At 44.7% G+C, this 25,042-nt stretch overlaps 8 protein-coding genes across 8 annotated transcripts; 3 read left to right on the plus strand and 5 right to left on the minus strand.

Moving 5' to 3' along the window:
* Positions 1 to 137: 137 nt before the first annotated feature.
* N7483_007561 (uncharacterized protein) lies at positions 138 to 446 on the minus strand (the record flags this gene model as incomplete). The annotated part of the gene is made up of 1 exon (XM_057090998.1): positions 138 to 446. The coding sequence occupies one exon, from the start codon at positions 444 to 446 to the stop codon at positions 138 to 140; it is 309 nt and encodes a 102-aa protein (XP_056945739.1).
* A 475-nt stretch (positions 447 to 921) lies between these two features.
* Positions 922 to 2,100, plus strand: N7483_007562 (uncharacterized protein; the record flags this gene model as incomplete). Its single annotated transcript, XM_057090999.1, has 4 exons — positions 922 to 1,105; positions 1,314 to 1,387; positions 1,457 to 1,837; positions 2,092 to 2,100. The coding sequence occupies 4 exons, from the start codon at positions 922 to 924 to the stop codon at positions 2,098 to 2,100; spliced, it is 648 nt and encodes a 215-aa protein (XP_056945740.1).
* A 3,154-nt stretch (positions 2,101 to 5,254) lies between these two features.
* N7483_007563 (uncharacterized protein) lies at positions 5,255 to 5,584 on the minus strand (the record flags this gene model as incomplete). Its single annotated transcript, XM_057091000.1, has 2 exons — positions 5,255 to 5,437; positions 5,459 to 5,584. 2 exons carry the CDS (start codon positions 5,582 to 5,584, stop codon positions 5,255 to 5,257), a joined length of 309 nt encoding a protein of 102 aa, XP_056945741.1.
* Positions 5,585 to 10,221: 4,637 nt separating this feature from the next.
* Positions 10,222 to 12,637, minus strand: N7483_007564 (P-loop containing nucleoside triphosphate hydrolase protein; the record flags this gene model as incomplete). Its single annotated transcript, XM_057091001.1, has 6 exons — positions 10,222 to 10,456; positions 10,521 to 10,712; positions 10,773 to 11,258; positions 11,314 to 11,962; positions 12,014 to 12,265; positions 12,325 to 12,637. The coding sequence occupies 6 exons, from the start codon at positions 12,635 to 12,637 to the stop codon at positions 10,222 to 10,224; spliced, it is 2,127 nt and encodes a 708-aa protein (XP_056945742.1).
* Positions 12,638 to 12,973: 336 nt separating this feature from the next.
* Positions 12,974 to 14,228, minus strand: N7483_007565 (esterase/lipase family protein; the record flags this gene model as incomplete). The annotated part of the gene is made up of 2 exons (XM_057091002.1): positions 12,974 to 13,221; positions 13,280 to 14,228. The coding sequence occupies 2 exons, from the start codon at positions 14,226 to 14,228 to the stop codon at positions 12,974 to 12,976; spliced, it is 1,197 nt and encodes a 398-aa protein (XP_056945743.1).
* A 1,651-nt stretch (positions 14,229 to 15,879) lies between these two features.
* Positions 15,880 to 16,211, plus strand: N7483_007566 (uncharacterized protein; the record flags this gene model as incomplete). The annotated part of the gene is made up of 3 exons (XM_057091003.1): positions 15,880 to 16,058; positions 16,104 to 16,108; positions 16,171 to 16,211. 3 exons carry the CDS (start codon positions 15,880 to 15,882, stop codon positions 16,209 to 16,211), a joined length of 225 nt encoding a protein of 74 aa, XP_056945744.1.
* A 1,950-nt stretch (positions 16,212 to 18,161) lies between these two features.
* Positions 18,162 to 20,597, minus strand: N7483_007567 (uncharacterized protein; the record flags this gene model as incomplete). The annotated part of the gene is made up of 11 exons (XM_057091004.1): positions 18,162 to 18,304; positions 18,373 to 18,453; positions 18,505 to 18,581; positions 18,670 to 18,846; positions 18,904 to 19,019; positions 19,082 to 19,279; positions 19,335 to 19,431; positions 19,578 to 19,593; positions 19,650 to 19,769; positions 19,842 to 20,074; positions 20,329 to 20,597. The coding sequence occupies 11 exons, from the start codon at positions 20,595 to 20,597 to the stop codon at positions 18,162 to 18,164; spliced, it is 1,527 nt and encodes a 508-aa protein (XP_056945745.1).
* A 502-nt stretch (positions 20,598 to 21,099) lies between these two features.
* On the plus strand, positions 21,100 to 22,328 carry N7483_007568 (uncharacterized protein; the record flags this gene model as incomplete). Its single annotated transcript, XM_057091005.1, has 3 exons — positions 21,100 to 21,401; positions 21,756 to 21,991; positions 22,297 to 22,328. 3 exons carry the CDS (start codon positions 21,100 to 21,102, stop codon positions 22,326 to 22,328), a joined length of 570 nt encoding a protein of 189 aa, XP_056945746.1.
* Between the last annotated feature and the right edge of the window lie 2,714 nt (positions 22,329 to 25,042).

Genomic DNA, 25,042 nt, shown 5'->3' on the forward strand with positions numbered 1-25,042 from the left:
ACTTAATGATTCTTCTGCGAGCAGCTTGAAACTAAATCCTAACCCTGTTTGGAATAGCTGTTTTGTGATAAACCTGCTGCGTCATTTGCATTGCAATGCCCTGGAGGACTGGTAAGCACTTGAGAGATTTTCTAAATTCAAGGAAGATAGAGACTAACCTCAGCCCATATAGCAGACTCTCCGGAAGGATGATTCCCACTACCAAGTGGCGAATCCACAATCTTCCCCTCACAGATGAAGATTATAGGACCAGGCGAAAGGGGCCCGAGTTCCCCAGTCTCATACATTCGAATAAGTGCCAAAAGGTTAGTTGTTTGGCGTTGATTTCTAGGTTCCTTTAGGCGTTCCTTCAGCCATTCAATACGTCCATGAGGCTGAATAACCAAGGGAATCGGGCAAGCAGGTCTAAAGTCTTCCAGGCGGACAGGGACCTCCTTCCGAGGCATTTTGAAGATCGGGAAGTAAAGTCAAATCCGGGTTATTGAAGGCGTGCTCAAGAACAAGCAGCTGAGGAAGTAAATCACATCCAGTTGAAATGCTGACTTAACCTTGGAAATGGTCTTTCATAATTTTCGTATTTGCGGACTTGAATTCGTAGTGGTAAAAGTATGCATTTGAATCTAAGTAGATGTATCATGTCAGGATTCAGGAACTTCGCATTCTGCCGAGGTATACCAGTTGACCGCTCGTGGGTCCAGTCCGCACCACTTTTCTGCCTAGACTGGTCTAGATCCTTGGAACGCTGTACCTAGAGTTCCGCCGCTGACATGATTGACTCGTAAGTCATTTATACATTGCCTCCTTTAAAGAATTCATGCTCCCTTCTGACTTAAATAAAGATCAACGGAGCAAAGAAACTTGAATTTATCGAAGTAGCAACTTCTCTTTCGCCAACTTGGAAGTTGGGGCTATGCGCTTAAAATGAATCATACTGTGGGGGTGCGTCCTCCCCCTCCTGGAGTCTCCCCGGACTTCCATTCGCAACCGTGGCTACTTAGTGCCAACCGTATTGCAGTAGGTGTTGGGTCAACGTTGTCTACTCTCTTGCTCATCATGCGAATTTATACAAAAGCATGTATTATGGGCAAGTTTTGGTGGGATGATGGTGAGTCCTTTCATTGAGTATACTCAGTTAGTTCTAATTGATGACCTCTAGTTTTGATTACTATTGCTTGGGTATGAATGGGAGAGAAACGGAAACAAAATTGGATCTGATGATGTGATAGATACTCTCTATCGGGACACAAGCAACGATTCTATGTATGAGAATCAAAGGTTCATTTCATGATATCAGGAGACTAATATGGATATAGATGGCTACGCCCACTCCAGCTTCGCGATCCATATTTGGGACATCCCTCTATCGGATCTTGTCGCCTATAGGAAGGTAACTGACTAATTCAAATACGCCGCTAGATCATTGAATTGATGTTTGTTGATTGACTGAATAAGCCAGACCGTCCTCGCCCTGGCAGTCATATATCTCCCGGCGCTCGCATTCGCCAAGCTGGCCGTCCTTATGCTTTACTATCGCCTGCTTCAATCCGTTCCTGTGTGGCGATACATTCTCTACTCTATTGCCGCTGCAATCTCCACATATAGCACCGCGCTGGTTTTCGCGCTTATTTTCGCTTGCCATCCCATCCCGGCTGGATGGAGCCTGTCAAATCCTAGCGCCTGCATCCATCGGACAGGTCTTCATCTAGGAACAGCGATAGCGAATACAGCAAGTGATGTGGTCTTAATCATGATACCTATCAAGGTTATGTGGGGAATGCATCTACCGCTGCTGCAAAAGATCGGGGCATTGATTATATTTGGGATTGGGTGTCTGTTCGTGAATCCGCAATCCAAGAATTGAACACTAACAGCCCAAATTCTGATTCTTCTTTTTTGGCCTTGTAGTACTGTGGTAACCAGTATAGTTCGCCTGGTGACTTTGGTCCCTTTCCTTGCATCCGACGATCAACCATACCACATTGGTCTTGTTTGTCTTTTCGTGTAAGTTATATGTGGCATTCAGCTAACTCTACATTTCAACCGGTAAGGATGTTTTTGTGTACTTGGTCCTACTAACATTCGTTTATATAGAGTCATTGAGGCCAATTTTATGATCGTGTGTGGCTCAGCCCCCTATCTCCGCCAATTCTTCCGTCATCACGCACCAAAAGACACTCATAAAGATACGAGTCAAAGATATAGTTCTTTGAGTGAAGTCTCACAGCCCCGAGTACAGCAAGGCAGTCTCGGAACCTTACCTGATGATATTGAAATGGCTATAGATGGGCCTCATCTTGTTGATTCAGAGTATGGAGATACTAAAACAGCAAATCCCAACTTGAGTGCTCGAAGGAGTGCTATTTGAATTTAATGCCTGACATGAATTTTGATCACTAATTAAGCTACAGTCCATCATGATATAAGATCGAAGAATAGAAAAAGAAATATTTTCGTCCGAACTTGAAGCAGACTGCGTACATTGCTCCCCTCAGGTGGTATTCACCTGGTCCATCTACCACAAGAAAAATCGTTAAATATGTGCTAATGACGAATCACAGAACGAGTTTCAACTGTAGAGAGCGCCGAAGGATCACCTGAGCACGTCCACCTTAACTTTGTTGAGATGAGGCTCATGCCGGCCAGGAACCAAAGTACACTCCAGGGCTATTATAGTCACAAGGTCAATATCCAGTATAGGTAGGGGTCCGTGTGCTTACCCGCATATTACCCGCATACCTGGAGGCTGGGCATACTACCTGGTACTTTTGTGGTGCATAGTACGAGGCTGGTGCACATCATCCGAGACGAAGCAGCGCCGGATACAGTCGCCCCCTTGGAATTATTGTTAATTCCAAGGTTATGTTTTCTACATACCAATCTGAGCCGCAAAACTACTTAAAACAAACTTGGAAACAAGTATTTATCTTTCAAGCTTCAAGTCCTACCCTCCTTCTCCTGAATCCATCCATGTTGTAGAATGAAACTCGAGGTATATGATTCGTTCATGCAGCCCCTGGTGGCCTTTCGCAAAAATTGCCCACTTAGGCCTAGCATTTACTAGTGCAGGTAGAGCTGTGGCCTTGATCTGAACAATCAATTTATGTGACTCTGGAAAATGACTTGGAAATTGTATTAGAAGCCCAAGATAAGAATTATTGAACATGTCATATGTAGAGAGGCCTGCTGTTAGAATTTGGGACCACTTCCTGTGGTCCACACCTTCCCTGCAGATATTCCCTTCCTACTCTCTCCTACACATATCACATCACACATGGCACATCTTCCATCATTACCTCCTCCATCCATCTCGATACTTGCAAAAGCCTTTTACCGACACGAGTTCCCAAGTGTTTGTTTATCTTCGAAACGTCCTTCTTACGCACGCGCCGTCCCCGAAATCTTATTGAAGTATTCCTAGCACGCGGGTCGCAGTAAGCCACAACAATTACAATATCTGATGTGGGTCAAGCGGGCTGGGCGGTTCGAAGAGAAGCGTGTTTGAACAGTGAACAAGGAGCCCATACTTGGGATGTTTAGTGGGCATGCTGCCCATATGGCATGATACGCAGTGTAGATGCCGATAACAACTCTCGGTGTGATTTCAGCAATACGGTTCAGATCAATCTGACACAATGTGCGAATTCCACCTTGATACTATGGTCCGATATAAAAGGATATTTTTGCTGCGATTCAGGGTTATACGGCTTCTCAAACATATCAACCTACTCCAAGGGCTGTGTTACAGAGGAAACTTTGAAGGAAGGAATTGATGATGGTTCCAATCCAGGTAAATGATTATGGAAAATTTATCTCAAATCATCACAAATTTGCATCAACTGAAATTCTTCTTCTAGTCACCATTGTAATGGTGACAGCAACTTCAACAAGATCTTCAAGCACCTCAACTTCAACCTCAACCTCAACAACATCTTCGCAACCTTCAGGGTCGGCTTCGAATAAAGGTGCTATTATTGGCGGAACAGTTGGCGGTGTCCTTGGCGTGGCGCTTGTTGTAGGAATTTTCTGGCTTTTTATGCGACGCCGTCAACGCCATGAAGGATTATCCAAATCCGAAAAACCGGTGCAGCCTCAAGAATTGAAGGAGAGTTTCACGCCAGAATTAGATAATAAAGCAACTCGAGCTGAATTATCCAATGGTGTGTTGTTAAGCCACACGCTATCGGACAGGAATCATTCAGATCGACATTCACTTTCTGAACTTCCGTGAATATTTCCACCGTTATTCTTGCGCCGAGCCGAACCCAATTTGGAACCATTTCCTTCAAGAGCTCTATGCCGATCTAGACACCTCATTCAATGATGTCAAGGGATGAAGCGTTCTTAAGACCAGACCTGACTGTGATACAGAAGCTCTTTGGCTTTGGATGTGATGCCAAAGGTTCCAGTCCCTCTCACTCTGGTGCTGTGCGAGGCCAATTCCCCGTGACTGAATAAGTGTATAGATGTTCTGGCACCATTTGAACCTCTCAAAGTCCCCGCAGTCAATATAGCCCTTGGAAGCCTGTGATACTGCAAATAAAACCACATGTCCCGTCGACGCCACTCTTATTGGCTTCATGCAGTAAGCCACAGCTCGACAAATCTCCTGAGCAGAATATAGCACCTTTGTAGAGTCAGAATACCCTGTTAAGCAACCCTGAGTTTTGGCCATCACACGATTTGCCACGACTAAATTTATGGCAAAAAGGATGTAAGTCTTGACGATTTCAAGGCTTTCGAATTCGTGTGGACTGAAATCAAAGTTGACCGAGAATTCAAGATTCTCATGGATTTTATGGTTCAATTCAATATCATTGCGCGAATACCAGTCTGCTTGAAGCTTTTTAAGCTGAAAGCAACGTTGTAAAAGCCCTAGGAGAGCGAATTCCTTTGTGGGACCAGAGAGATTTAAAGAAGCAATGAAATCTCTTTGGAGACGAGCACAATCCGCGATCATTCCAAAAAGCTCATCGACAGGAGTTTTATTCCGTGTTGTAGTGAGACAGTCCCAGTCTTCTTGCGATCCATATTCTGTGTTCAGAATGCAATATGCCTATTATAGATTAGAATAGACTTCAAATTCTCAGTCGTTACTGAGCTTACTTACAAGTGTCCATTTATGTCTCCTCAAGATGTAAGAAGTCAAAGTATCAGCGCCCATCGAATCATAGTTGTTCAGAATAGTTGATCTACCTTTGATATGGACCAAGAGAGTTTGAAGGGCTTGATTGGTACCATTAAAGGTCTACTCTTCTTAATAATCAACGTAAATCAATGGAATTTCAGAGAGGCTCACCTCGCGTGTATGGAGTATGACGTTCGAATAGAGCATTTCCGTTCCTGATTTTGACTTTCGCCGTAGGTCACGAGACATCGCATTGACCGCACTGTTATAGATCTCTAGGCCTTTGTATTCCAAGCTTTTATCATTTGAAGCCTTTGCCAAAAATTAACATACTAAAGACATCACAGAGCGATCGAAGACCTCAGAGTCACCGGCAATAGTGGGGAAATGTGTCATGAGAAAGTAGAGACTATCGTCTCTGCCATTGATATTCGTATTGGATGTGAAGAAGCTGTGCATGAATGTTGCGAAAAGTTGGCTACAGATCTCAGGCTTCTCATTGAAAGCAAATGGCAAGGATAAAGGCTTTAAATGCGAAGTAAGCTGACGAACTGGCCGTTTCGTCTCCCCGCCGTGCGTTTTTTTGTAGCGTAGTTGGTGGTGAAGAAAATTTCTGTACGACTCATATCCTAAACATGAGATACCTTTTTTCACACAGTTGTTGCATTCTGGCTTTTGGGCATCACACTTGAACTTGGTGTTAGTTCCTGTTATGATCAGGGGCCTCGGGGTAAGTTTTACTTTCTTTTTGCGTTTTCGGCAGTTTACGCAACTTAGTGACAAATATGGGGGACCAGCCATAGATTTCGAGCACAGTCAAATGCTGGAATTTGTTTTATTCTAAATCGTCACTTTTCACCTTGATCGCCGAGATATGATAAAGACTAAAAGTGCGGGAAGTGGTAGCTAGGAAGTTGAAACTATAGTAACACGAGCATGAGGTGTGAAAAGGGGATGAAGCTGGTATGTAAGCTGAGAAATACTAAAACCTAGGATCAGCTGACTATCTACGTTAATCTGATCCCTCACAGGGGTTTCTAGCGATTAAATTCTTGTGAAAGTTTCAGTCTCGACTCTCACTATCATGATTCATCCGGTAAAGGAGACCCGCATATTTGACCCCACTGCATAGTAGCTAGACTTTACTCTTGACGCCTGATTATACTCTACCTTTGCCACCATCGGACCCTTATTTAGATTAATCAAATATGTTAGAGGTCCGAGTCTATCTAGTGTACTGTATATCCATACTAGATGCCCCATATTTTCAGGTAATATCAGACCTGTTTCTCTTCTCCCTCTGCCATCTGGTCTCTTTAAAATGTTTCCTTGACCCTGCATCTCTTGATTGTGTGGTTCGCAGATATAGAGTGAACTGCCACGTTCACTATGTACTGTAGTGGGGTACCCTGTCCCCTACTACACGTACCGTACGGGTATGATATTTCGGTATTGTTCATTCCTTACGTTATGTTATGTTGTGTTATTGTATGTACAAGATTGGCGTTCGATACTAGAAGACAATACACACTCCTACACATCTCTGATCTGACCCCTACGGGTAGTCCGGACACATTGTCTTTGTTGGTTGGTGTTGTTCTTTCAGTCTAGGTGGATCGACCCGTGTATCTCAAATACAGTGCCTCACGGTTCCCCTCTTTAGTACCTAATACGCACAAAATAATTGAGCTCACATGCAGCTGTACATAGTTCACATATTTCAAGGTTTAAGTTGATATATATCATATTCAAATGTTGCATTTTTTGGCTTATCATCCATTGAGATCGCATATACCAACGTTAGAACGTTAGAACCTTGGAACCTTGGAACCTTGGAATAATTCATATTACAGCCAAAATATTGATACCAAAAGAAATTGATATACATATTGATCTAGATATTCAAGTTGTGAACGAATATTCTGCATTTGCGTTGTACCTCGTTCTTGGACTGAGACTACAGCATACCAACAACTTGAAGTGGAAATAAAGCCAATTAGTCAATGCCGGATCAATTTTAATCCATCCTTGCTAGCTCGCCCGGGCGCTACTACATACTAAATCCCACCTGGGCACCTGGGCAAGTTTGTATACCATATGCACTCCCTACGGTCGCTCACTGCCATACTCCGACTTGGAATCCGTGTAGGAGTACTAGTACTACGTATGTCTAAATTCAGTAAGGAATTCTTACATACTATAGCCCCGGGCCTACAGTGCTAGAAGACCTCAGTGCCACCGATCCTCAGTGGCACCGATTTATAGGAGGAAAGAATTCAAGCTTCTTAAATTATTGCAACGGAACCTCACATGGCAAACTTGGGAGATACTGTCGTGTCTTTTTATTGTATAGATTTCATGAGCCCGAAGGGGCTACTTACATATAATACCGGTAACAATAATAACAATAATAACATGTGATATCAATGAGCGTACGTAGAGAAGCCCTGGTAGTATAAAACAGGAAGAGTAGAAAAAATCATGAGTGTAAAAGGATACCCCAACCAAAGAAGCATTAACGGCCCAAATTTCCTGAACAGGTAACCCAAGGTTACTGGGGAAAGAATCAAGACAACAAGTGCCTTCTTCCGATGTCTCTGACTATACATGAATGACAACCATGAGCATGTCAAAGTAAACCCCACAGCCATGATTGGAAGCATTTCCATCCTATCCTCGAGAGTGACTATGCATAGAACTATAGTTAGAACGGTAAGAGGCCCATGTGTGAATAGTACTATCCGACGGAGAATCCGACGGTGCTTCTGACGAGAGGACTCGCGGCTCATGTTCGACTTTTCCAATTGAGCTTCTATTTCATTTTTTGCATCTCTGTGTGCCGTGTATATCTGCGATGTGACCATCAGCCGTTTAGAAGACTCAGGTATGTGTTTGTATAATATTCGCAAGCCACCTAATGCTGTCATCTTGTATTGGTAGGGAGAAATTTGGTTTGATATTCTGCCCGGGGCCTCTGCAGGTGCCTGTTCAATCTTGCGCAAGGCGTGTTGTAGCAGCGTCTCAGATGTCATAAAATGCACCTTGGTCGGGTTGACCAAATGCAGAATAGCTAAGTAGAAGCTAAAATTCCGTGACTCTCCATACCCTGCATATTCAAACACCCTTGCAAGGAATGTCAGATGGTGGATGTCGGCATGGATTTGCTCCGTCATAACAAGATCGGCGCACCGGTTTGCATGAGGAAGAAGCCGTAACAGACCCTTCTAATACCTCTCAGATTTGATCAAATTCTGGGAACAATCTATGACGGCTGAGAGTGCTAGTGAATTAGTCGGCCCATCGTGTGTCAAATAACGAATGCGAGTCTGTAGCCAGGCGTGAAAAGTTCTCTGCATGTTGTACCCACGAGAACCAATACTATCGTCGCCTGAGGATGAAGCAAATTCAATAACTCCGTAATCAAAGAGCAGTCTCATTGCTGAATCAACATTCATCGCTAGATTTCCGGGCCATATGAGTCCATTAGGGTCAAGTAGCTCAACCCAGACATCTTGGCTCTCAAGATCAGCCCAACGTATCAAGACACAAAGTACATCTAGAGATTTTATCAACTCATGGAATGTCATATCCCAACAAGAACACAAGCTTCCGTTATAGGATGGCACTCGAGGTGTGTGTTGCTGTAAAGCATCATAAGGATTTAGCCCCATCACCCACCCCCAAGTGGGAATAATTAATTAAAAATCGAAATATTGATATTATTCATTAATATTGGGCGTGACTATAGTAAAATAACGTGATTCACTGTCCCAACACTGATATTTAGTGTACTAACCTCGTACACGGTAAACAGCCTCACAATGTCGGGGAAAAGACTCGATCAGCCGATCGATAGTTTCTTGTAGAATATTCCACCATACCCTCTTTAAAAAATCTAGATAGTCAGTCTAAGCAATAAGAGATTGACCTGTATATCGTAGTTTAGGACTTAATTTAAACACCTTGCGTTTCAAAAGGCCCTAACGCGGTTTAATTGGACTGAGATCCAGGCTATAACGGGGCCACTCTATAATATGAATTCCATAAGCTATAAAAAAGTCTTGAGAGGTCTTGGAGGCATAAATCTTGGTACTGCCCTACTAGAATATCTTCTCTAGCTTGAAGTGGTGAAAAAATCCGGATTCAAGACCTTTTTGATATAATTTTGAGGAAAAGCCAGCTTATGGAGCCTTAGGATCATACTGTAATTATTAAATCTATATAGCCTCTAATCCATACTAAAGCCTACAATATTTATACAATATCCTTAATATGATTAATAAGATCAATAAGATCTTATCGATAGGCTTTAGAACTATACCGAAAACCTATTGAGTAGTTAAATTGGACCAACGTGGAATAATTTATCTAAAAAGTAAAATCGCGATAACTTAGTAAAATGATCATCTTCTTAAACAAAATTGGATTTCCTGAGCGTTATCTGTTCTCAATAGAATACGCTTGCAAGCTTTCTATTCTCCAAGTTTATCTTTGCGTAATACATGTTAGATCGTTAATCGGGATATCTGGTCCAGGGAAACAGCAACGAGGGCTCCCTAACTTATTTTAGGGTATTTTCGATATATTCGATAAATGTAACGTTGAGCTCTACAACTAAATTTTGTTAGATACCCTTTCCAAGGTATAGACTTAAGATCATTACGCGTGTCGAAGTGTTTTTTATACGGGAAATGGTATTGCAGTGAATGCCAAATCGCGTGCGATTTGACCTGGTTTTTGACCTGTAATCAACGCAAAAATGACAGCTGTGCGTGTTGACTCGGATAATATGCCCCCTTGCCTTCGATTTCCGCTCATTACAGTGCCAAAAACACGCATTTTGGTGGTGATATGATTTTTTTAGAAATGGTGGGTGGGTGAGTGGGACTACGAAGTAAAACTTGCACATAGACTTTTGACACACGATGGTATGAGAATGAGTAGGAATAAGAAGATGATATAATTTATTATAAGAAGCTAGCACTAATTACACTTATAATTACCAAATTATGTGTTTACCTTACCCCCTCGTTTATTCGGAATCAGTGCTAAGATTTCCAAGATTTCGAAGATATGTACAGCGATTGCTGCTCCGGTCATCTAGACCAAAAGCTAACTATCGAATCATAGCTCTCTTCGCCAGTAGGCGTCCAGCTTTTACCTTTAATGGATTTCCCTAGAGCCTCAGATTTCCTAAGCGAAGCTTTGCTGAGCTCTGTCATGCCACATTGCCGGTAGGTTGTACCGAGCATATACTCAACCCGAGCAATTTCATTTGTGTATAGCATCTCATCCTTGTTGTATATGTCAAGCGCCTTCGTATACATTTCTCTGTGTCACCAGTCAGATATCTGATGCGAGATTGGTCTACGCCATTCATAGGAATTTCTCTTACCTGGCCTTCTGATACTCCATTCGGTGCTGGAGATGCCATGCAACCTTGTAGTAAGCTTCAGCTGTGTAATGGTGGGTTTGCCCGCAAGTCGTAAGCCACATCATGAGACAAGCCTTCTCTATCTCGTAGGCCTCATCTAATCTCTCCTGTCTTCGAAGGACGTTTCCGAGCGCATAGTAAAGAAGACCAGTTCTAAAGCTTCATCAGTACATCCAAATGAGCTCTCAGGGTTATCTTGGGGCAGAAGAATACCGATACGATGTTGTATCTCGTGGTCCGAACTTGATTGCTCGTGCCTCAATCAGGTTAACCAAATGCTTCTCGGCATCATCCAGCTTCCCCTGAAAAGCAAGGCAGGTGCCAAGATGAGACTGGTAAATTGTGGAGTCCCCAGGGCACTCTTCCCATACGGCAATACATTGCCTGAAGTATTTCTCGGCTTCCGGTAGCTCATCTAGCCCAGCATGCCCTTGTGCAAGTCCACCCAAAGCGAGGGCTTCTCGAACGTTGGGACGAGTTAATAACTTCTTATCGAAAGCCCTTTGCAGGTACTTGTACTGTTTCCGGAAGTTCTCCAATGTCTTGCGTAGCTCATTTCGCTCAGAATCTATTCCTCCGAAGGCACCGTATATGTCCGCCAGAATCAGCTCCGGATCTTTGATTGACGTCTCGCAGACTTCTTTCGCCAGACTTAGCAGGGCTTCTGCCGAGGACAGAAGATCTGTTTCGACAAAGTACCTGATGAAAAGTCAGTACTAGATTCAAAAACAATGTCTCTCAGGGAGCAAGTTACCATCCCGCGTTATACAGCAATTGTGCAAACTTTTTATCTGGCCGCAACCCATTGGGCTTAGCAGCATCGGAGGATCTTGAATGGGACTCTCTGTAGAATTGACCAAGGCAAACCACGTGTGATACAAGATCCTGCTGCTTTGGCCAAAGACTATTTTGCCTACGGTTGTGCATCTCTGGAATCGGCCAAACATTTTGCAATATCTCCGTGGCAAGCTCAAAAGCCTCTTGCTTTTGAACGTGAGTCATCCGCATGTGACAAGTTTCCTGGACCAATCCGTGCATCCAGATCATCCTCAGGTCCTCGTTTCGGTAGACCAGAGCACTGAAAATTAGTTTGGAGCGATAGCGAATGAAATTCTTCGCGCCTTTCAAGAAACTGAGCCTTTCATCATCGCTTACATCTACTCCAGAAGATATCAACTTCTCGGGAATTCTTTCCGTATCCAGGAATGAGATAATGTTGACCAGCCTACCGACTAAGGGGTCCTTCTTCAGCATTTGAAATGCCACATTCCACACTGTCTGAAGGCTGTGGTCATATCGAAGTGACGGTGCTCTGTTTGGGTCAGATGAGTCTATCAGAGTGGTTTTATCGTAGAGCAGGAGGAATTCATTGAAGGTGAGCCCCTCACTTTGGATCAGTCGAGCTGCTTGGTCAATAGCAAGGGGTCAACGATCGACACGCTCCACAATCTGACTCGCGTTTGATTCTGCCTCTGAATCCAGGGTACGCTCATCCCAGGTTCTGCACAGTAGCTTGATTGCCTCCGTGGTCTCAAGGCGCTCGAGTTGAATGATGTTCTTCTGGGCAAAAGTAACTGCAAGTTTCTTATCCTGTGTGGTGATCAATATGGACCCGCCTGTCGCTCTGGGCCAGAATTCCTGCACTAGCGTCATATTGCTGTCGTCCTCGGCATCGGCATTGTCAAACACAACCAGCCAGGGGACATCTTCATACTGATATTAGCCAAATTCTACTCATCTAGATAGGTGTTGACAGAAAAATTACCTGTATTTTCGAACCATCTCATGACCTCTTCTAGTGCTGTGTTTTGATCGGTGAAGTTATTTTCGACTAGACCCAGCTCAAACGCGAAATCTGCGAAGGTATAAAGAATCTTCTCCCGAGAGTCGACTCGGATCCATAATATGGCATGGAAGAGGTCCCAACTCTTGAAAACGTATGCTAAGGCTGACTGCGTCTTTCCCATTCCTCCAAGCCCAGTGAGAGCAGTAGTGGATTGCCGGGACTGCTTGCTTGCCTTGGGATTCAAGACGGCACCTATTTGTGCAATGATGTCGTCCCTACCCACAAAATCCATGTTTTGCTGATATGGCCTTATCAAGCGACAGGGAAGCTTTATGTTGCGTATTCTATTGCCGAATGTCACGCCATCACTGGTGAGTATTTCAGATAACTGTATACGGGATGCGAGAACTATCAAGGGTCATACATGTATTAGCGATCGCGATATTTCATGATGGGTAACGCGACAAACCTTGATGAGATTGACTCAACTTATTTTGATTACTTTCTTCATGAATGTTTCCATGAGACCGTTGAGGCCATTTGCCTACGAGGAAGTTAGCTCTGAAACGGCAGAGAAGAGCTCGAAACTGTATTCTCGATTATGGACTGTGCCAGTGCCACATAGCAGCTATATAGGAGGGGTTATCTTGCCTTTGTAGGGAGTTCCATTCCCCCGAGAGTTTTGTCCGTCTTGCTCATGAGGCAATTGGAAACGATTCCGGCTTCCTCCAAGACCTCTCCCCTTAATGTCTTCATTGGAACCACTTTCACCGCACGAATTGCTCGTCGGCAGCTCTTTTAGGTGACTCTGGCCATCGGACTCAATTAAATATCGACCGACCACCGCTGGCTGACCTCTAATGGGTAGTTGTTGGCCTGCAAACAGAATTTAGCTCCGAATTATTTGAGGATGATGTTAGCATATGAAACTCACCGTCTCTGTTCGCCTCGAGTTGTGATATCCATCTTTTCAGCTCTGCCAGTAGTCTTTTAAACCCATTATCTTCTTTGGATGCAAAGCGAACCATATCGCTGTGGTTTGCATGAATAGTCAGGGGGGTATATCCCTCAAGAGTTGCCGAATCCTTGGATACAACTAATCCAAACACTGGCAAGGGAAGCTCTTCGAAAAAGCAAGTGATTTCTATACCTCGGTGACTTTCTCGTAGCCCTCGCACCATGGCCAAAAAGTCACCCTGAATAGACTCAAGAAGCTGGCTATCTCGTCTCAAGACATCCAGCAGCATAACGTTTGTAGACTTAAAAAGGCCAAGAGCAGATATTGGGATCTTGGCCCAGTCAGCAGCCCAAGCTCCTTTGTGGGGAGTGCCCATGAATATAATGCCTTTCGTGCTCTGGAAGACATCCTGGAGATGGGGTTCCGGGTTATGTCGCGAGAGAAGGATGGCCTTCTTACAAACCAGGCCACCTAGACTATGGGCGACGAAGATCAGCGGACGAGATGGTGCCTGGCAGTCGCTTCGGTCGTTTGTGAGGTCACTCAGGAGATTTGTAGCATGATCAATCAACCGATTTGACGAGGCCACAGATTTTCGCATAATATATGCATCGTATCCATAGGTGATTATACGGGCTTTCTCAAGATGCAGTGGAAGGAGCGTCTTCAACCAGGGCGTGGACTTCCCAGGCGCAGTCCAGGTGGTTTTTCGGTCACCGGTCAAGCCATGGACAAAACAGACGTCAACAGTGGCGTCAATGGAGTCGTGTAACACTTCTATTCCATCCGGGAAGGAAGACTGCGGAAGATCTTGAGGGGTAGAAGCGTCTTCTTCGAGGTGTGTGGCAGGTTGGTCGAGGGCTGTCTCTTGCGTGACATTAGGAGGGCTCTTGCGCCATTTTCGCCGCGATAGAAGATTTTTCATCACGTCGAGGTAGCTCACCCAATCTGAGAGGCAGGTAAATATGCAAAGAGCAAGATCAGATTAGTTGTTTCAACTTCCTGGGTAACAACTTTTAAGTTGTGCTCTTCCTCCATGCAGTGATGAGAGGGCGGTGCGCATGTGCTGATTCTGGCCTCTAACTAGACTTTGAGAGATGAAGAGCTCAACCATTCAGAAATGAAAATGATCTCACACAGCTAATACCAGCTTGTAATTTATCCCTCAGTCCAGAATTTATTTCCACAACATCATGGTCTCATATCTATACAAGGAAACCAAACCAAAAAGGGAACTACAAGGCTAAATCCCAAGGGGCTATTCGTTCTATCACTGGAAGCGTCCCTATGAAAGGATGAAATACCAGGTAATACATACACAGGAATCACTCTCCAAGGTTCCATCTATATCCAGACCGCTCGGTCGTTCTGTCCTGTCCGGGCCTTCCACGTGTTATCACACCGCACATACCTGTTTCAGGATACCTATGAGAGTTAATAATTTTACGATAATTTCGATTATTGGTATGTATGTTGTGTAGAAGAGTAAGGGTATGGGCGGCTTGATAGCTCATTTGTTGCCTTAATTTGTAGCTTGCATCTGCATGTTTGTTCTTGAGAGCAGCCTAAGTCACTAGTTTGTGATCAAACATCACGACGTGTTCTTGTATCTTGCGTACACTAGTCAAGATCCGGAGTTGAATGGTCAGTGTTTTTTTTGTGATGATGATGATGATGATGATGATGATATTCTATTAACCTGATGCTACCTATCTAGAGTCGCTGTGGTAATGCAGGCGCTCGCCCGGTGGAGCAAGAATATCCCAGACGCCAGTAGATACAAGATGAACAAAGGAGACGGCGGTTGCCAAACAGTAAACCCATAGCCCAACCCACAAAGAAAATAATAAAAAGAATGGAAAACACATAGTGAAACTGTGCTTTCAGGATGCCCCGGTCCTCCACTTTGCTTCTTCCTTATGCATCCCCATCCACCGGCCCTCAGGCCTTCTCACTCCCCTCAATTAGGGTTTCATTACATACACGATTTGAAGGCATACGTGTCGCTTCTTGGCGCGCCACGTGTTATAGTCACTGTTGTACGCAGCGTCTTCACTGACCTGCCCCTTCCGGTCTGATTTCGGAGTGTGTTGCGGTGTCCTCGGGGGCTCCGTCACCGTCAGGGGGCTCAGGCTCCACCTCACGGTGTCGGAATTGCCCCAGGAGGCCTGTTTGCAGCATGAATTCGGCCACGTAGCGAGTGGCCTGCGGGTGAGACATGATTGTCTCATAATCTAACGAATTGGGCTGAAAATCAGTCCGGGAAACCACCTTTTGGATGAAAACTGATCGAATCTCGGTGTATAACGGGCACTGCAGCGGCACGTGATGTGGGGTTTTTTTTTGTGAAGGGGGTAGCAAAGAAGGTGTACCAGCACTTATCATTTTCTTGAATATAACAAAATATCCCCTCTCGCTCTCGCCGAAGGTTATATCCAGCTTTTGCCTTTCAAGTTCTTCCCCATCATATTTCTCCTGTAACTCAACTGCACACCGAACTTAATATTCCTTTGCTACCAGGTGAGTTATCCAAGTACCACCATGTCTACAACACTCTCATGCTCATAACTCACAGCATGCCTAACTCCTTGAGCAACCCATCGACTGATGCTCCGGCCAAATACCAGCCGTGGAAGAAATGGTATAAGCAGAACCCCAATGCTCAGCCAGTTGTTAGACACCAAGTCGAGCTCTTTGAGGATTCTCGCAACGGCCACGCGCCTACCGAACTGCCTGTTACCCTTTACAAACTCGAGTAGGTATGACCACTCAGGGGATTCACGAGACTACTAAGGTTCAGACTTGGTACGCCTTTTTAATGGTTTTGTTATCAAGAATAGTGATAATGACTTCTATGATCACTATAGATAGCCTCGAAGGACTCTTGGATCTGGAAGATGAAAGCTGAGCAATCTTTCAATCTGACCTGCCAATTACTCTGCCCATTTCTCCTTTAGTTCAGATCATTACCTTTATATTCTTTGAAACACGAGAGCTAGACTGTCAAGCCACTTAACAGTGTAGCCTAGGAGTTACTTGTAATTTGTTTTTATTTAAACACAACCTCAGCTATTTCCGGGGATTTACCTGCCAGGGAAGACAATCACTGTACTCCGTACACAGGCTTATCAAATTGATTCTGATTAACTGTGTTTGATTTTTCAAATTACCTGAGTAGGGCATGTATTCAAGTTCTGAATTATTCGGGGTGTCTGGTGCTACGGGGCCCCTGGGAGATGACTCGGCGCTCGTGTCCCTATCAGCCGCAAAAAGTAACTGGTGACAAGTAGTGTGACGTATTGGGAGTCTATGGGATGTATCACGTTTAGAAACTTAGCCGGTTACAATAGGTTCTATAGCAAACTTTATGTGGGTCCCTAGTAATCTATAGAAAAAGCAAACATCGTAGAATCAATGACCGGGGCCTCCGAAGCCAGCTAATGTTACATTAATTGCCAATTCAACTGAGGGGCTGCTAAGTTAATATGTACATACATCAAATGCCCACTTGCCCTGATCGACAAGAGACACAATTTGCCGACGCTGGGATTTGGGCTAGCCGAGAGAAGGCGAGGGAAGAGGGGAGGTCAGCCAGCCACATTCCTTCAAACGTCACCATCATTCAGTTCCAACCTGTTGTACTGCCAACCCCCCCTAGAACGACCGCTTTACCATCATACTGAGAGACCTGTTGAGGCTAATGCATGTGCCTTGGGCCATAACAAACAACAGTAGCTTGAGATCATACATGCCCAGGCCTAACAGAGAGGATAAGAGCTTCATGTAGAAGCAGCCCCCGCCAAAATCCGCTGCTACCGCCGGAAAAAGCATGACTTATGAGTATATCCAGGTGCGGCGATCGCGACACGTAGACATCTGGAACACGGGGTTCCTGTAAATCACATCCTGTGGAGGAAATGATCACCTATGAAAGCTGATGACTTGCCGCCCAACAGATATCGTACAGATCTGCAATGTGCAGCTGCGCCGCTCGATAGTGATGTGTCGCTTTGTGAAACTTGAAAGAGTTCCGAGTGATCTAATACATCTATGTTTACCTCTACGGAGTAATCTACTAGTAAGATACATATATCCCCAGCAGATTGTGGGACATTATCAGGAAACACTGCATTATCAAAGCACCACTCGTGAAATTGTTCTATTTTACCACGGTCTTGATCGCTGTCTACAGGATAGTATCGATGTTTGTATTTTCATACTTGTTTTCAATGTTGGGAATCGTGGAAAGTTTCTTGGATATGCACATGTGGGACTCGCTAGTAAGAGTTTTATGTAGGATAGGCGCAACAGGGATCACTAATGTCAATACCAAACATTTGAATACCGGCTGTTACAGCGGCTTATTGCATTTTAATCTTGCAAATGGCCCCACAGCCATTTAGAATTGCATTCGGCTCCATGGAGTAACTGGGAGCAATCTCATGGCTTGGATTTGGGGCTATCTGAACACATGTCTCTGACAAATATACCCGAGCAGGTGAATTTCAGGTTTGTATCTATTTTATGATCATTTTTACACGGATAATTAATGTGATAAGTTAAATTTAATATGATCGAGGCCCCGGCATTTGATTTATTGGGTGGTCACGAGACGTGAAGGAATCCGCACCTACCGCACCATAATCACTATCGCTCTAGAAACGTCACCATAGTTGATAACATGCCAACTTCCTTGCACATGCGGCTTGCCTAATTTGGCGCAGATAGCTCAGCCACCTGGTTTCGTTGATGTATCAATGAAGTGCCTAGCCACGTTGAAAAGCAGACGATAGAGCGAAAGTCAAATTTGATGTAATGGCTATTTTACTAAAGAGGCTCCATGTAGACCTGGTTCCCCTCATAGCTTAGGCGCCCCGTCCTCAGCAACATTTCGTGTTCCCTCGCCGACCTTGAAAGTATACCTTCCGGTAAGTAATTGGTCCGACCAGTTGGCATGCTTCAGGGTCTCTCGAGCCAGGTTAATCAACATCAAGTCACTTCCTAAAAGGCGACGCGATTAGAGGCATACGAGTAAATGGAACGTCTGTGTTTATTAATAAAGTACATACCTCTTGCTCCGACAAGGGATATAGTCACTGGGTGATACTCAATTCGTTTTGTGGCCCTCGACTCATAGGGCACCTGCCCAACTGTAACAAGGGTGAGGATTCGTACTAAGATGGGCAGGTGCATGAACTTACTAGTCACGACAAGCTGGGGCAGACCGAGAAGCGAGGCGGTGTAAGATTCACTGAACGCTGTGACGGGGCCAGGTTGCCTGGTAATTCGAAATATTAGTTGACCAATACCTCATGAGGTCTTTCAGGTGGTATCTCGCTTAGAGAGGCAAAAAGGGACTACTGTACTTGTGAATAGTGTCTCTATAGTCTGGTGCAGGGGTGTCGAGTGGCATGATCAAGATCGCATCGGACGCCGTCTTCGTGTCTTCCCGCATAATGCACTCAGAGAACCATTTTCGATATACACTGATATCTTCAATGGCGCCTTCTTTCTGTTCTGCCGAAACTTTTGATCCAATCTCCCTGGGGGTCGCAAATTATCAGTATATGCTATAACCCCAGCGAATACATAGAACAAACCATTTCCACTGCATATAGGGCCCGACATATGGCTCCTTTTCAAACTTGTTGCGATAGTCTTGGCGGAATCGTGCATATTCATGATACCCATCGTAGTAGAAGGGATAGTAGCCGACCTAGGATGGTCAGTTTAGTCTCTCGTAGTCACAAAACATATTTATAACATCCTGTCTCTTACTTTCTCAAGGAACTTTGGAATGGGTCGACCGTTGGCTTGTATAGGTGGGCATTGCAACCATCTCTCAGCAATACTGATGACTGATCTTTCTACCCCGAGATAGCATTCCAGATTTTTCACAAATTCATCCACAATTGCTTGCATCTTACTGTCTCCGTAGGGTAGGAAGTCTGCCGGGTAGATGATTTGACTTGGGAACTGCCAGATAATTAGCGCCAGTCTAATACAGATTTTCTTTTGACCAATGAAATACTTCATTAATATCACCAGGCCCAGCTTTGACAGTTGCCTTGACAAATCGGTGAGTAGCCTGCAAATCCCGCCCAAGAATACCAATTGCATCGAGTTCCCTGGAAGAATAATTCATTAGTCAGTAGATCAATCACGACTGTCAATAAAGGTAGCACAATACAAGCAGCCTGGCCACACTCCAGTCATCGGAATTGTATGGGAAGTGTAACGTAGTGCGTGGAGTCCGCATAAAGCAGCAGGATACCTGATACTTCCAGATGCTGAAATGCAACAACATTATTAGTAGCAAGACTCATGATAGAATTCAATGTCTTACTATCCGTTCCGATTGAGTAGTCCAGCCATGGATACCCAGCCAGCGCTGCAGCGGCACCGTTGGAGCTTCCAGCCGGGGTTTGATACCCATCCCCACGAGGATTGAATGGTGCATGGAAGTCTACTCATTGGTCTGTAGGCTCCTGGGAAGAAAGAAATGCAGACATCTTAGACTTTCCAACCACCACCGCACCCAGGCCGATCAGCTCCCTGACGAACGCAGCTGTTTCGTTATCCGGTCCGTATGTCTCTTCAAATGGCCGACTAGACATAGTCGTCTTCACACCCATGAGGCGATAGCAATCTTTTACACTGACACGTTTTCCTGCCAGAGGTTTTTCCAGGCTGGACTTGAAGTAAAGTCGACTGGGCACAGCGACATTTTTCCAAATGCCTCCTGAATGTAGGTGCAACAGAGGATCGAATCTATCCAAGGTTAGTAGAGATTTTATACTGTGGAGGAATCAAAGTCTATCCACATCGAATCTTTGGAGTGAACATCACGCTGAACCGCCGCCGTAGTAAAGCAGTCAAGGCTATCCGAGTACAGTATCCATGCTTGATGTAAACTATTCCCCCGTAAAAAGTAAGGTCCATCGGGTACTTCAGGGCCACAAGTTGAGCCTTGAATTGTGAGAATCGTTTCTATGGACCAAGAGCCGTGTGATGTGACAACTGACATGGCATTAAGTCGCTGAGGCTCAATACCGGAAAGTGTCTGCACAATCAAGCAGTCGCTTAAGAAGTCTGCAGAGAACACATCGTCTGTCTCAGTGAATCTCTGCACCGCGCTCACAACAGCATCCACGTCAAATTGACCGCTGTCAGAGGAAATAACAAGCACAGGTTTCAACTGATGTGGATCGAGAGGTGCGGATTTCAGCAAAGTCTGACTCTGTGGGTGCACATAATATGAGGCATGAGCCCCATTGAAAATTGAGGATTGCATGTGGCTTCGAAGGGCTTTTGCCGGGGCGAAAGGTGGAAGAGACCAAATTAATCCCATCCGATCGAGTTTCAAGCTACCAGGAACTTCCAAGACATCTACATGTGATTTTGAGCTGTTAAGGGAAATTAAAAGGCTACTAAAAATGGTTGAAGGGTGTTGCCCCGCGAGAGTTACACAAGTTAGTGCGCCTCACGCCTGAAGCGGGGAACAAATCCACTAATGCATCCTGGTCACAAATTCACCAATAAATCTATGCAGGATTAACCCACATTTGAAGGGTTGAGAAACGGGTGGCAATAAGTAATAAACAGTCCACTTTCGCGAATTTGTATTTCAAAATTACCGTAATATTTGTGATTACCTCTTTGGCAACCTTGGAAAGGAGCCAGCCACCTGGGCACTGGCACAACTTCTACCTCTGTCGTTCAAGTTTCGTTATAAACATCAGTGGGCCCATGTTTCCCGCAATCCTTCATCCTAAAACCTCCTCCTAATCCTGACAATGTGTACCAATCATTTTCCCTCAGAGGTATCTGCTAAACTAAACTACTTCTCTCGCAACCCTAGATTCGAACATGAAAAGCCTTTCGTGACCAGTTTTCCAGTAGATGAGATTGAGGGAGCCGCCATCACGAATCACGAGTTCGACACGCGGTTGACAAAAGTCAGAAACATCCGTGGACAATCTCTACCCTCCTTGAACACTCATGGGTTCACTTACTTAACGTCACCAACGCTGATGACCTTGGCCGAATTCGACGAAAGCGTCATTGTACGGGAGAAATACTTTCCAGAACTCAAGGAGTTATTACACTCAGCATTCCCAGAGTACACAGTATTCGCCTTCTTTGACTATGAGGTATACCCCCAGCTGAGTATTGCCATAAATATTTATTAACATGTATGATACAACTGAAGCTTCGAAAGAGAAGTCAACTATATCCCACAAAGAAAGGCGCTGTGGTTGACTGGGCCCAGCCACTTGCCCAGACGCATGTCGATTACACAGTAGAAGGAGCTTCGAGTCGTCTCGAGCTAGTTCTCCGCAGCTCAGAACGGGAGCTTTTAAGTCGACCTTGTGATCTTCTCAAGCAAGTTTTACCCTTAAAATGCAAATGGTTCATATCCATGATGACTGACCTTCTCCCTGTCCTACAGTATTTGGCGACCTTTACGGGGACCGAACGATGATTGGCCTCTTGCCCTTTGCGACTTTACCTCAATAGACCCAGATGAAGACATCATAGCAAACGATGTGGTATATGAGAATAGTGTGGGGGAAGATGCATTCTTGCGATTCAACGAAAAGCACCAATGGTACTACCTCAGCGGTCAAACAGCACATGAAGTCATTTTATGGCGGAATACTAACTTGCCATCTGGTGATAAACCGCGTATGTCAACAAGAGCGATTTCTAACCTGAACGTGAACATGAACCCAACCGAGCTAAATATCAGGTATAGGTGCTTTTCATACTGCCTTTGACAACCCATATTCGACTTCCGACCCGGAAAGTATGCGCCAAAGCATCGAGGTACGTATTGCTGCTTTTCTCTAGCTATGATTTCCGACAAGCCTTCAATCATGAGATAAGTTACAAAATATATTTTCCGATTTTATACCAGACAGTGGAAATTCTAGAATTCAAATGCTCTTTCTTAATAACAATATTCTTTATCTAAGAATACTATATTATAGTACGCTATACTAAAGTTGGTGTAACGGGTTGAACCCGATCAGGGCTTACCTCGACAAACCCAAGCGTACATTCATTCCGCGATCAAACATTCTGATGCACGATGAATATTGGACGTTCGTGGACGATCGTACAAGTACGTCAACCCACGTGACGGGAACCCCTCTATATCTACACCGACTTTCCATGGACATAGTCTTTCTTCCTTAAGCATGAATGTAAACTACATGTTGGCCTATATCGTTCTGTTTCAATCTTTATAGAGCCCTTTACAGTTGGTACTATGTCGTAATACTAGTAGTCCTTAATTTCATTATATAATACTAGAAAAACTACTTCTAGGGATCTAAAACAAGGTCGCAAGGTTAATTTTCAATGATGCCCCAACGAATGGGGTGCTAAAAAGCACCGAGGTAAGCCAATCTTATTCTTTTAGAAATCATTTGAAGAGTTGGTACGTCACACAGTAAAGGTGATTCTCACCCGCCCCACTAACAACTGGCTGAGGGTTGTTTTTTAAGGAGAATTATCCCCTTCCTGGCCTGCTTCCTCTGGAGCGCCCGTAGTTTGACCCCACACATACTCGCCTCGACTATGCAGCTCGACACGTGCCATCATTTCGTGAGGTCCATGGTGGTGATCTATCTAGTCAATCGATAAAAACGTCAGCAGTGCGCAGCAGCTTCTTTAGTCAGCTTAGCGGCAACCAACCATTGGCCTGTTTCTGCGACACTATTCCGCTATTTTGGGTCTGCGACACTGTTTGGGTCTCAGTAGTTCTGGATTTATGTTGGTTCTGGAACTATAGTCAGGGAACTTGAGTAGTTATCAGACGTGGTCTGAGAGCAGTACTGATCCACTCCGAATACAGCACTGGGTATTCTTCGTCGACAAAAAGATTTGGCGCTTTCATGTCCGGGCGTTTTATTTGGATGTATTAAAATTGTTGAATAGCACGCAATTCGCTTTTCCAGTTTTGAGTTTCATCATCTTCCATAGAAGGTGTCGTAAGAATTTGCTTTGGGGGACTAACGCCTTATCCTGAGAATGCTTTAGATTTATGATAAAAAAAATCGATAAATATCAAATTGTGCCGAAGTGCAGATGCTAGGATATGCGTTGTTTCAGGGACAGGCACTTGGCCCAATGATATCTGCTCCTGCTCAGCGGAAAAGGGGTCAGTGCAGGATCGCACGATGCAGGGTGATTCTCACCCGCTCTCACCCGGCTTCTCACCCTGTCTATTGCACACTCACCCCATCTCACCCCCGGTGACGTAAGGCTAAAGCGGCTCTCACCCTTGCTCACCCCGGCGATACCCACCCGACTATTGACCGCGTTTAAGCCACACGCCGGTCAGTTAGTAGTATGGTGGGTGACCACATGCGAATCCTGACTGCTGTATGTTTTTGGTTTTTGTTTCGTGTATTTTTCATTTCATTTTAATTTTTTGTTCTCCAGGGCTGATAAGGGAAAGTACGGATGACATGGTAAGACAATCGAGTTCAAGATATGTAGCTTGTACATACATACTGATCTAGGACGTTTTCATTCCAGATGTCTTGAGAAAACTCCCAGAGGATTTACATAAGTATTCAAATTTTGAATCCAGTGATCGCCTCTTGACGTGGTCGGAGGACATCTGGAAGAAATCACTTGATCTTTTATTCAACATTGCGACTTTGAGTGAACCATGACGTTCCAGATGGATAGATAGATGGCGAAACTGAGAAGTTGGAGAAAAGTCGGATTTTTCCCTGGCGGTAACCAAAACGGCGGAGTTCCCAACTACATTTCCGAACATTTGAATGGTACTTTTGCAGTGTTCTTTAGTATTCTCCATAGTCAAGATCAGTTTTATTCTCACCCGTATTTCCGTTTCACTTTTCCTGGAATATCTCCTTCACCGAAGTTGTTTCTGCCGTTATTATTACAGTCAGTCCACTTATTATTGTTTGTCCGCGCCGCAACATTTAAATGCTGGGGCGGACTTGGCGGACTTGGCAGACTTGGCGGTTCCACTTTGGCGATCTGCGTCCCTCTGTTGTGGAGACGATCCTTCAATGTTGCCTTTCACTCAGGTAGCATTTTTTGTGGGATCCATCTCAGCTTTCAGCTGCCGCTGTCATCCAGACTTAGGCTTCCATTGTCTTTTAATTGAAGATCGAGCACCTTCGGTGTTGCCCAGGTGGTGCTCATTGATTAATCAGATCACTCTAAACTCTAAGAACGTTTATGTCTTGTCTTGATGTCATTCCAAGGTTTTAGGCAGGTCCCAAGAACAATCCTTCGCCAAGACAAGCCAGACCTCCCTGGGCAACTTCTACCCCTGTCTCTTTTCTTCATTATTCTTCAAAGCTCCAACACCCACGTACTCGCATGTCAAATCCGCGACCCGGGCTACTTTTCGCCCACAATGCCTACATTGACGTGGAGGTATCCATTACCTGGCCGCATAGTCATTTGGATGCAAATTGGACATCTATTGGCGCGTGCGACGGCAAAACGTGATTCCCCATCCATTTCTTCATTCGCGGGGTAAAAAGACTGCCGAAGATGGCGGGTCAAACGGGTCCCATCCATGTCTCCCGCGGGATCGCGATGGTCATAGCAGCACTATTCGCATTATCATGCTTCAATGTTCTCGAAACTACCATATCAACATTCACCACATTCAATCGCCGCCGCGGGTTATACTTTTGGAGTATGCTCATCGCGACATGGGGCACTCTACTACACGCAGTCTCT

The sequence above is a fragment of the Penicillium malachiteum genome (genome assembly GCF_028827825.1).
Source record: "Penicillium malachiteum strain IBT 17515 chromosome Unknown utg000003l:1.0-4950554.0:1.0-4952489.0, whole genome shotgun sequence".
Taxonomy (NCBI): Eukaryota; Fungi; Ascomycota; class Eurotiomycetes; order Eurotiales; family Aspergillaceae; genus Penicillium; species Penicillium malachiteum.